Here is a 12,112-nt window from a genome sequence, read left to right as displayed (position 1 = left end):
TGGTCAACTTTTAACCCTTATAGCTTCCTAACAGAAAAAAATTTTGGTTCCAAAATTGTGCTGATGTGAAGTAGACATGTGGGAAATGTTATTCATTAACTATTTTGTGTGATATATCTCTCTGATTAAAGGGCATGAAAATTCAAAGTTTGAAAATTGCAAAATTTTCAAAATTTTCGCCAAATTTCCAATTTTTTCACAAATAAACGCAAGTGATATCGAAGAAATTTTACCACTATCATGAAGCACAATATGTCACAAAAAAACAATCTCAGAATCAGGGGGATCCGTTGAAGCGTTCCAGAGTAATTACCTCATAAAGTGACAGTGGTCAGAATTGAAAAAATTGGCCTGGTCACGAAGGCAAAAACAGGCTCTGGCGCGAAGTGGTTAAAAATAATTTTTATCTGCCTCTACCTCTGAAAAAATATTTGGGCTTCTAGCTGTGTGTGGGACTTGTTCTATTAGTCCATCTATACAGACCTCCATCAGGTTGCAAATTGAATATAATTTTTTTCTGCATCTACCCCAGCCAATAGTTTTGGCCTAATACCACAGTTTGGCCACTCAGCTCTGCTCGGTTACCATCCATTGTTTTTTTGTGCAAACAACTCCAGAGTTGTGAATTAGTTAACCACCAAAATGAGTGGAAAAAGGCCTGCTGCTGGTGGAAAGGGGAATAGGCGTGTTGGGAAGGGGAAAAAAGGTTGTGTCCGTGGGGTAGGTGTTAAAGCAACAGTAACATCTGCAGAAGAAAGACCATCTTCCAGCCAAACTAAAATGTCTACTTCTTTTAGCGGACAATGTGATAAGATCCCTTTCTTACGGCCACGCCAATCGCTACAAATTCCAGATGAGGCACAAAAACAGCAGGTGCTTCAACGGATATCAAGTGCTCCTTTAAGTGGGCTCTCCTCCACATCAACTTCAACATCACAAATACTCCAGTCCTCAAAGGTGTCACCCCAATCGCACTTGCTTCCTCACAGCTCCCAAATCTCCAGCTGCCCGTCTGAGTATGAGGTAGAACAGATGGTTGAGTCTGCAGAGCTGTTTACTCATACTATAGCCTGGGAATCAGAGGTCGACTCCAGCGCTTCTGTGAATCCAGACGAGGAAATGATCTGCACTGATGCCCAGAATCTTTATGAGTCGGATCCAGGACCAGACGCAGAAGGTTCTGACCATAATGTAGACCCTCATTCCCAAACTGTAACTCCTGTTGGTGGAGACAATGAGGAAGACGATGATGAGACTCAAATACCTGATTGGAGCGACAACTTTAGTTTTTTGTCAGGGCAGGAACAGGTTGGCTCTGAGGACGACGGGTGTGATAACGCACAGGGTGATGATGATGAGGTTGGAGATCCCACTTACTGTCAACCCACAGTCAGCCAAGAGATGAGGTCAGCAGAGGAGGTGGAGGAAGATGCTAGTGACGACGAGGTCAGGTTGCGCCTTCCTGGACAGAGACGTAGTACTGGAAGCACGTCAACAACTGCATCCTCAAACACAACTCTGCCTCTCACCACAAGTCGTGGTGGCTCTTCAGGTCGCATGGGTGCTAAGCCTTGCATAGCCTGGGCATTTTTTCAGATCGATAAAGATGACCCAACTCGTGTTATCTGTAACATTTGTCAGCAAAAGCTAAGTAGAGGCCAAAAAATACATAGTTTGAGTACTTCATGCATGAACCGGCACATGGACATGAAGCATAAGTTGCAGTGGGAAGCTCAGTGTGCTACAATGCGGCCTAGCCGGCCGGGCCAACCACCGTCTGCCATATCTTGTGCATCCGCGGCCTCTTCATCCTCTGTGACTGGGGGGACAGCAGTCACACCTGTTTTGGGGCGCAGGCCTGCCACCTCTTTACCCGCAACAGCCAGCGTGATTGGCAGGTCATCATTTTCTTTGGAGGTGGTAACACCAGCTGGTGTTGAGCGCTGTCCGACATCGATAGCACCACCTTTGGATCAAGGCAACCTAACATGTCCGCCTGCATCTTCCTCACAGACCGGCAGTTTGCCGGGGACACCCTTATCAACCCTGTCTAAGCACAATAGCCAGCCCTCGGTCCCTCAGATGTGGACAAGTAAAAGACCATTTCCTCCTAGCCATGAGAAAGCTGAGGTTGAATTTCACCATCTGCAAGCTCTTGGCTACAGAAATGCTGCCTTTCCGCCTGGTGGACACAGAGGATTTTCGAGACCTTATGTCCGTCGCAGTGCCCCAGTACCAGATGCCCAGTTGGCACTACTTCTCAAAGAAAGGTGTGCCTGCGCTCCACCAGCATGTCGCACACAACATCACCGCTTCTTTGAGAAACTCTGTGTGTGACAGGGTGCATTTCACCACAGACACTTGGACGAATAGGCATGGACAGGGGCGTTACATGTCGCTGACTGGGCACTGGGTAACTATGGTGACAGCAGGACAAGGGGCTGCTGTCCAAGTCTTGCCGTCCCCACGAGTTGTGCGTCAATCCTCTTTATGTCAAAGTTCCTCCACTGCTTCTGCCTCCTCAACCTCCTCTCGGTCTTCCACCTGCACCCAAAGCCTGTCTGGTCATGCCACAAGCTTTCTAACTGCGCAGAAGGGATCCTGCACACCTCCTTACTATGCTGGCAGTAGGGCTCAACGTCATCAGGCGGTTTTTACTTTGAAATGTCTGGGAAATGTGAGTCACACAGCTGAGGAGTTGTGGTCAGCTCTGGAGAACCAATTTCATGAATGGTTGTCTCCACTGGACCTGAAACCAGGGAAGGCCGTGTGCGACAATGCTGCAAACCTGGGTGCGGCCCTTCGCCGGGGCAATGTCACACACGTGCCTTGTATGGCTCACGTGTTGAACCTGGTTGTCCAGCAATTTTTAGCCCACTATCCCAGACTAGATGGCCTTCTGCAGAGGGCACGGTCGCTGTGTGCTCACTTCCGCCGTTCGCATCCCGCAGCTCAGCGACTTACATCTCTACAGAAGTCGTTGGGCCTGCCACTTCACCGGCTAAAATGCGATGTGCCTACCCGGTGGAATTCAACTCTGCACATGTTGCAGCGACTGTGGCAGCACCGACAAGCCCTGGTGCAATACGTTCTGACGTATAGCCTGGGCCAACGAGATCCAGAGGTGGGGCAAATCACGCTGGAGGAGTGGTCTCAGATCAGGGACCTATGCACCCTTCTGCACAGTTTTGAAATGGCGACGAAGATGTTTAGTGCTGACTATGCCATTATCAGCATGACTATTCCGGTGATTTACATGCTGGAGCACATGTTAAACAGAATTCGGAGTCAGGTGGTGGCACAAGAGGAGGTGGAGGAAGTAGAGGAGGAGGAGTTGTATGCGGAAGGGCTAACATCTGCAAGGTCCAGACGGTCGGCAGCACCAAGGCGGCAGGCATGTGAGGGTGGGGGAGATGGTTTTACCAGGGCGCATGGTAGCAGCCAAACTAGTGAGGAAGGTGCAGGAGCCCAGGAAGAAATGGAGGACGAACTGATGGAAGACTCATCAGATGAGGGAGACCTTGATCACATTTCTGTTGTGCGAGGTTGGGGGGATAGGACAGAGGAAGGAAGCATGATTGTTACCTCGCCACCAACACAACAGGGACTTGGTGCTCCTGGATGCGCAACACACATGAGTGCCTTCTTGCTGCACTACCTGCAACATGACCCTCGAATTGTGAGAATTAGAAATAATCCTGACTACTGGGTTGCCACACTGTTAGATCCCCGGTACAAAAGTAAATTTGCAGAAATTATTCCTGCCATAGAAAGGGATGCACGCATGCAGGAGTATCAGCAGAGACTGTTGCAGAATCTTACATGTGCTTTTCCACAAAACACCAGTGGTGCACGTAGTGAATCTCACAGTTCCAACTTGCCAACCGTGGGACCGTCAAGTGTTCAGCACTCAAACCGTAACAGAACCACAGTATCTGCTGGTAACATCAATTTTGCGGAATCATTTCACCACTTTTTTAGCCCATCCTTTGCAAGGCCACAGGAGACAAGAAGTCTGACACATAGTCAACGCCTAGAGACGATGGTACAGGAGTATCTCCAAGTAAACATTGAAGCCACGACTGTGTCACTGGACCCTTGCTCTTTTTGGGCTTCCAATCTGGATAAATGGCCGGAGCTAGCCACTTACGCCTTGGAGATCTTGTCATGCCCCGCAGCCAGCGTTCTGTCTGAACGTGTGTTCAGCGCTGCTGGTGGTGTGCTGACAGATAAGCGCATTCGGCTCTCCACTGATAATGTAGACAGACTTGCGTTCATAAAGATGAACAAATCATGGATCCGAAACGACTATTCTACCCCTGTGTCATCCTGGGGAGAGTAAAAGCTTGATGATTGGTTAAAATCACCCTACCAACCGTTTTAAGCTTTCAAATTACTAATCATGTTTATCTGTACCTTGGCTGGAAAATAATTTGGGCTTTGTAGCAGTGTGCAGCACTGATCCTATTAGGCCATCTATACTAAGCTCCACCAGATTTAAAATTAATAATAATTTTTAGCTGCATCTAGCCCGGAAAATAATTTTGGGGCTCCCAGATGCGCAAGACACATAAGTGCCTTCTTGCTGCACTACCTGCAACATGACCCTCAGATTGTCAGAATTCAAAGTAATCATGACTACTGGGTTGCCACACTCTTAGATCCCCCAAACTTTTCGATCAACCTTTTCATTTTAATAAAGACCAAAAAAATGGTCATTTTTGAAATTATAAGCATTAGCAGGTTATTAGAAACTGAAATCAAACAGTTTTCAACTCAAAAGTTTATTCTAGGTGATGTTACATTTTCACATAGGACCCCTTGTTCGAAAGGAGCTTCTGAACTCTCTCGTCCATTGAATTTGTCAGGTTTTGGATGGTTTCTGCTTCAATTGTTTTGCATGAGGACAGAATACCCTCCCAGAGCTGTTGCTTAGATGTGAACTGCCTCCCGCCATCATAGACACTCCTTTTAATGATGCTCCAAAGGTTCTGAATGGGGTAGAGGTCAGGGGAGCATGGGGGTCACACCATTAAGTTTGTCCCCTTTTATGCCCATATCAGCCAGAGATGCAGATGTTTTATGTGCAGCATGAGATGGTGCATTATCATGCAAAAAAATGATCTTGCTGTGAAATACACGGTTCTTCTTCTTGAACCATGGCAGGAAGTGCTGTTTGAGAAAATCCACATACATTATGGAGTTCATCTTTAGCGCCTTCAGGGATCCTAAAGGGGCCGACAATCTCTCTCCCCATGATTCCAGCCCAAAACATTACTCCACCTCCTCCTTGTTAGCGCTGTAGCCGTGTTTGCGTGGGGTGTCCATCAACCAGCCATCCTCCACTCCATCCATCTGGACCATCGAGCGCTGCACGGCACTCATCCGTGAACAAAACAGTTTTGAAATCAGTCTTCATGTAATGTTTGGCTCACTGGAGCCGTTTCTGCTTGTGTGAAGTGGATAGAGGCGGTCGACAGGATGGCGTATGCACAGCTGCAAACCTCTGAAGGACCCTGCATCTTGTTGTTCGGGGGACGTTGGAGGCACCAGCAGCTTCAAAAACTTGTCTGCTGCTATGACAAGGCTTTTTTGCCGCTGCTCTTTTAACCTGACGTAATTGCCTGTAGGAAAGAGTCCTCAATTTGCCCTTATCAGCATGCACACGTGTGTACTGTGAATCAGCTACATACTTCTTGATTGCCAAGACACTTCATCCTGATCATCGCACAATGTTGATTGTAGTCATGCCTTGACCTAAACACTCCACAATTTGTTGCTTCTCAGCAGCCGACACATCCTTTTTCTTTCCCATTTTGGCAGAAAATGTAGGCTGCTTAATAATGTGAGACAGCCTTCTTAAGTAGTCTTGCCTTTCATTGGACACACCTGCCAAACTAATTAGCACAGGTGTCTGCAATTGCTTACAGTGATATAAAGAGCCCTGACACACATCACCATCAATGAGTTTAACTGACAAACAAACAAATTCTTCCCTTATCACTCCTAAACACTTTTTGCATAATAATTTGGAACACAGTGTACATGTGCTTTTCCACAAAACCACCAGTGGTTCACGTAGTGAATCTTACAGTTCTAACTTGTCAACCGTGGTCTGTATGGAGTTGTTCAATAAAGGGCCCAAAATTAAGATAACATAGATGGGAGAGGTCTCTATGAATAGGAATTCCTAAGTATTTGATACCCTGTGAGGGCCAGGCAAAGGGAAAGTTGGACTGGATGGAATCCTATATGGATTTGGGGAGGGAGACATCGAGGGCCTCAGACTTCGCTGCATTCACTTTAAAATTTGACCATGTAACAAAGTGATCTATTTCAGCCATAACAGCATGGATGGATATATGTGATTGAGTGATATATACTAGGACATCATCAGCAAATAGAGAGCACTTGTACTCGGTGCCTCCCACCTCAATCCACCTAATATTGGGGTTATGGCGAATTGATGAGAGCAGGTGCTCCGTCACTAGGATGTATAAGAGAGGGGACAGAGGACATCCCTGCCTTGTCCCATTGGTGATTGTGAAAGGTGATGAAAATGTTCTGATGCACCCCCTGGGCCTTGGGACACCCGGAGCCGGACCCTTTTTGGTGGATGCTGGTGGTTGTAGTCTTCGTGGCGGCGACCCGGTTCCGTGGCTCAGGGTGGTCAAACCAGTGGCGGAACTATTTATGTGGTTTTGATGTTTAAATGTCCGACTACGCCACCCGTGGATTGCGGTCAGAGTGAACCGCCGCTGCAGGGCAGACCGCTGAGGCTGGTGTTGTGGGTGCAGCAGAGCATAGCATAACTCCCCACGGGAGGAGTATAGCCTCAGGGCAGTGTATGCGGAGGATGGGGGTGATGGTGCAGGGCAGCAGCAGTAACGACACGGAGTCAGTGATGCAGTCCAGGGCCTTTACTCACAGTTCTTATTATCCAGACCACGTCTGCAGGTAACGGCTGCCCACGTCGTACTGTGCTCACCAGGTGAGGGGCTCAGACAACTCCCAGATAACTTTGGAGCGCTTCACAGGACCCCCTTTGTGTGTCCTTTGTCTGGCCTTTCTTACCAACCCTTCTGTCCGGCTGCCTCGGGCCTCCTCTTGGTAAACTTGGCGCCAGTTTCCCTGACCCTATGTGGTGCCTTCCTAGCGGGTGTAGCGAGGGGCTGCGCCACATAAAATGTCACAGCCTCCGGTTTCTAGCTGAGGGTCGTTTCCTGCCTCCACTAGTTTTGGGGACCGGTCTCCCCCTTTGGCCTGACCCCTCCACGCAGGTGGATTCGGGCGTGCGGTGGCGACTCGCCCGTCCGCACCCCTGGGATCCCTTCATTCCTCGTTCCTGGAGCCTTCTCCGCTCCTCTTCCTTCCTTCTCCCTCTTCCAGGCCTGGGCCTCTGTTACTAGGCCCGCCTCCGGAGCAGAGCTCATGCAGAGCCCCTGCTCCCTGCCACTTCTGCTCAGACATCTCTGCACTGAACTAAGATGGTGCCCACCTTTTATGCTCCTTTCTTAATGCACCCAGGAACTGCTTCCTCCCTGCTCCTGCACTACAGGGTTCCCCTTCCTCAGTGTTCCCTCCCCCCACTCCAGCCAGGGACAGGGACTGTCGTGCCCATCTCAGAGGCATATTGGTCGCCCTGCCCCCACGGCAATGTGGTGTAATGCATGCAGGTGTCGGGTCCTGATCCACACTCCATCCTTACCTGAGAGTGAGATATCACACCTCTGGGTGAGGTGCAATACCTCTGTAGCAACCGAGCCCTCAGGGTGCTACAGTTCCATTTATCTTCAGCCTAGGTGACGTATTGTGATACAGGGCCGTGATTTTGGCTATAAAAGGGTCCCCTAGACCCCTACCCCAAGCTTTTTAAGAGAATCATATATGGCGTGCCAGGAGACTCTATGGAATGCTTTCTCAGCATCCAACGAGAGTATCTAATTACAAATTTTTAACTGCATCTAGCCCAGGAAATACTTTGTGCCTAGTAGCAGTGTCTGCTAGTCAGCGGATTATCCCGGCTGTTAAGCAAGCTACACCACCTGTAGTTTGGACACTTAATTTTTTCAAAGGAAATGCTTCGGGACCACGGGATACTCAGTGAAGAGCATCAGGAGGCACCCCAAGGCATAGGGGCTGGGACTGGCGGTAGGACGCCTTGCGGTGGACAGCCGAGCTCGATCCTTATAAAAGCTTTTTAACTGCAGCAGCTTTAGTGGACGCTGCTGGCATGAGACTTGCCCTCCAATAGATCCTTGTAAATGGATTTAAAGTGTATTCATTCAAATTAGAGAGACAATTTAAATTAAAAAGCTTAGACCTGCCTCCACCACAGGGGGGCTCGCTCGACCCACCAGCGGACAGGCACCAGTATTGGGAGAGGGGGGCTGGCCGTCAGGGTTCACCGCGGCTCTGGCACAAACCCGGCGACACGGAGGTGGCACGGGCAGGAGCGGACTGAACGTGTCGGCTTCTCACTTTTTGGATTTTAGAAGGGCATGACATGCCTATATCTGTGTCTCCCCCTCCTTTTACTCCTCCACCTCTTTTCTTTTCGCATGACTATATGTACTTGTCACTTTTCCATGTGTTAGTTGTGTCTTCTGAGCAGTTTGTCAGCTTTTGGACACCTTTTGAAGGTGTTTTCTATGTGTTTTTGTTTGGCTGCCATTGGTTTTAACGGTGTTCGAAGGTGTTCGACGAACAGTTCGGCGAACACACGGGTGTTCGACGAACCGAACCGAACTCGAACACTACGGGGGTGGCTCAACACTAGACATGAGTCTCCACACAATAATAATGTGCCGACCCAAACTTTCTCTCAAATTACCAATCAGAATAATAGTACACAAAAATGAGTGAGCTAGTAAGAACCAGTAGAAATCACAAGGTAAGTCCATAATAGACGCTGTGCCAATAAAAATCTCAGCACCATATGGACGGCCCTGTAGTGCTACCCAATAAAATAAAGTCGGGGACAAGAACACATCCTCATAAAACATCCAAGGTCAAGGACACGGCCCCACAGTCCCAGCGGAGCCCCCATAAAACCTATTTGAAAAACACTCAGATGCCCAGCCAAAGGAAAAGACAACACACATGTATTTTGATTAAAAGTTTCTTTCCTACATTGTGATGCTTTTCTCTGCCTGCATTTAATCCTCCTTTTATTTACCCCCCTAGATCTTGGATTTAGCACGGTGCTTTCTCCTAAGGCGGCAGCTCGGTTTTCGGCTCATATCTTGGGTCTAAGTAACTGCCAGCTGTGGTCCAAGCTGCGCTCCTGCACTCTGAATAAGTGGATCTCTGTGAAACAAGAGGACAAGAAGCTGAGGGACTGCAGCATATAATCTCGCCTGCCCTTTTACTGTAAAGCTCAGTCATTATCTGCAGTCCGTACAGTTGTATGCTGTGCTTTTTGTATATTAGTCTGTTAGACTAAATTGAATATGTTGGAGCTATATAAATAAAATTACTATAGTTAAAGGGAGTGTGTCATGAAGTTTAAATGCTGAAAATGTAAGATCTGTTGGTGATTTAACCCCTGCCCAATGTTTAACGTACATGTATGCCATACTGGGATAGTTGTCCCTGCACTATGACGTACAGGCAGGTCATGGTGATCATGTGGGCTCAGGAGCTTTGCCCGCCCGATCATTGTCTGGACCTCGACTTAACAAACAGCCGAGCTCCTGATGCAAAAGTCAGAGCCGATGCCAACACCTTCCTTGGCTGTTTTAACCTTCTAGATGCAGCAGTTAAAAGCAACCACAGCATCTACAGTGGATATAAAAAGTTCAGAAAAACGACGCTGAGCCAGAAAACGGCTTCTCCAGAAAAAGATCCGTTCTGGAATAGCCCAGACCTGAATCCAATTAAAAATCTGTGGGGGACGTGAAGAGGGCGCTGTACACCGGAGATGCCCTCATAACCTGACAGATGTGGAGCTACTTCAGGAAAGAATGGGCAAAGATTGCCAATACTAGATGTGCCACGCTGATAGACTCCTGCCCAAAAAGACTGAACATTGTCATAAGTTCAAAGAGTACTTCAAAAAAGTATTAGTTTAAAGGTGTGTATAATTATGCAACCACGTTATTTTTGTGTTTTTTTTCAACCTGAAAAGATTTCTGTTTTTCCATTGAATTGTATAGATTATGGGTGACATTAAAGGTGGAAAAATTACTGAAATGATTCTTCATGGTATATAAAAAAAAAAAAAAAAACAACAAAACTGTCATTTTAAGAGTGTGTAGACTTTTTTTGTATCCACTGTAGATGTTTGTGAGAGGGAGGGGGATCTGTCTGACCTCTTTTCTGAAGATGTCTTGTGTTTTTGGGCATGCACAAAAGAGCAGTGGACTACGCTTTGGAGCACCTCTTGAAGACATACGCTGCTGGAACAGAGTCAGATTGAGTCCAGAGTAACTGCCTGCCACATTATAGTGACTGGTTTTGTTGGCGGTCCGGTCTGAATTCTGTATTTCACAGATTGAGGGTATGCTAAAAATTCCGGCCTTGTTGTTACCAATGTGTTATTTTTGACGTCTTTTCAGCTAATTTATCTCCAACTCTGCTTTTCTTTTTTTTTCTTTTTTTTTACATGTATATAAAAAAGTGACTGCTTCCAAATGATAGCCGCCTTTAAAGAAGTTTTCCACTACTTGGACAACCCCCTGTTCATGCCCCTCGCTTGGCCCCCATAAAATAATAAAGATTATAGTCGCCTCCCGTGCTGGCGCCGTTCCCGTGGTGTCAGCACTCGCGGTCCCCGGACCGCCGTGCTGTTGTGACGTGATGCCAGTGCCCAATCAAATTGAAGATGAAGAGGAAGTCAGGGCTGCCGCTGATCCCGGACTTCCTCTTCATGCTCAATTCAACAGGAGGCGGGGACAGTGACGCCAGCGCTGATTGGCCCCCTGGGTCACGTGTCACAACAGCAGCACAGCTCCGGGACCGCGAGTGCTGACACCGCGTGAACGGCGCCAGCACGGGAGGGGAGTATAAGCTTTATTATTTTATTTTGATCACGAAGGGGTTGTCCTAGTAGTGGACAACCCCTTTACGAATGGTCAAATCACTTCTCTTAACTACTTGGCGTCTTTGGACACCAAAAGAAAATGTATCAAAATCTACGCTCCTAAATGCCCTCCTCCCTTCTAAGCTTTGCAATGCGCCCAAACTGCAGTCTGCTTTCACATGTCCGGCATTACTGTAGCAGGGAGTGTGCACTTGGCAATTTATGGGATGTGTGTCTCACGATGCACAGGCAGAGCACAATGTGTGGGCACTAAACTAACATACACTGCTCAAAAAAATAAAGGGAACACTTATATTCTGTTGTTTAACTCCAAATAAATCAAACTTCTGTGAAATCAAACGGTCCACTTAGGAAGCAACACTGATTGACCATCAATTTCACATGCTGTTGTGCAAATGGAATAGACAATAGATGGAAATTATTGGCAATTATCAAGACACCCTCAATAAAGGAGTTGTTCTGCAGGTGGGGACCACAGACCACATCTCAGTACCAATGCTTTCTGGCTGATGTTTTGGTCACTTTTGAATGTTGGTTGTGCTTTCACACTCGTGGTAGCATGAGACAGACTCTACAACCCACAGGAGTTGCTCAGGTAGTGCAGCTCATCCAGGATGGCACATCAATTCGAGCTGTGGCAAGAAGGTTTGCTGTGTCTGTCAGCGTAGTGTCCAGAGGCTCGAGGCGCTACCAGGAGACAGGCCAGTACCCCAGGAGACGTGGAGGGGGCCAACAACCCAACAGCAGGACCGCTAACTCCGCCTTTGTGCAAGGAGAAACAGGAGGAGCACTGCCAGAGCTCTGCAAAATGACCTCCAGCAGGCCACAAATGTGCATGTGCCTGCACAAATGGTTGGAAACCGACTCCATGAGGGTCCAACGTCCACAGATAGGGGTTGTGCTCACAGCCCAACACCGTGCAGGACGCTTGGCATTTGCCACAGCACACCAGGATTGGCAAAATCACCACTGGCGCCCTGTGCTCTTCACAGACGAAAGCAGAGTCACACTGAGCACATGTGACAGACGTGTCAGAGTCTGGAGACGCCGTGGAGAGCGATCTGCAGC

General features: G+C 47.9%; 1 protein-coding gene across 2 annotated transcripts in view; it reads left to right on the top strand.

The window, feature by feature from the left end:
* The window catches only part of LOC141159266 (bifunctional phosphoribosylaminoimidazole carboxylase/phosphoribosylaminoimidazole succinocarboxamide synthetase-like), a 72,004-nt gene that overhangs the window by 48,464 nt on the left and 11,428 nt on the right, over nt 1–12,112 (top strand). Inside the window, exon 15 of one of the 2 annotated variants that reach the window (XM_073645444.1) lies at nt 9,187–9,489. The exons of the other annotated variant lie outside the window; for it this stretch is intronic. Coding sequence (XP_073501545.1) covers nt 9,187–9,353 — 167 coding nt within the window. The 3' untranslated portion in view covers nt 9,354–9,489. Of the gene's footprint in view, nt 1–9,186; nt 9,490–12,112 lie in introns of those variants that run through there. 2 annotated transcript variants of the gene reach the window in all.

The sequence above is a fragment of the Phyllobates terribilis genome, unplaced genomic scaffold (genome assembly GCF_046119375.1).
Source record: "Phyllobates terribilis strain yellow unplaced genomic scaffold, ASM4611937v1 Scaffold_1__5_contigs__length_1240528914, whole genome shotgun sequence".
Classification (NCBI taxonomy): Eukaryota; Metazoa; Chordata; class Amphibia; order Anura; family Dendrobatidae; genus Phyllobates; species Phyllobates terribilis.
This window is presented reverse-complemented; position numbering and strand designations above follow the sequence as displayed.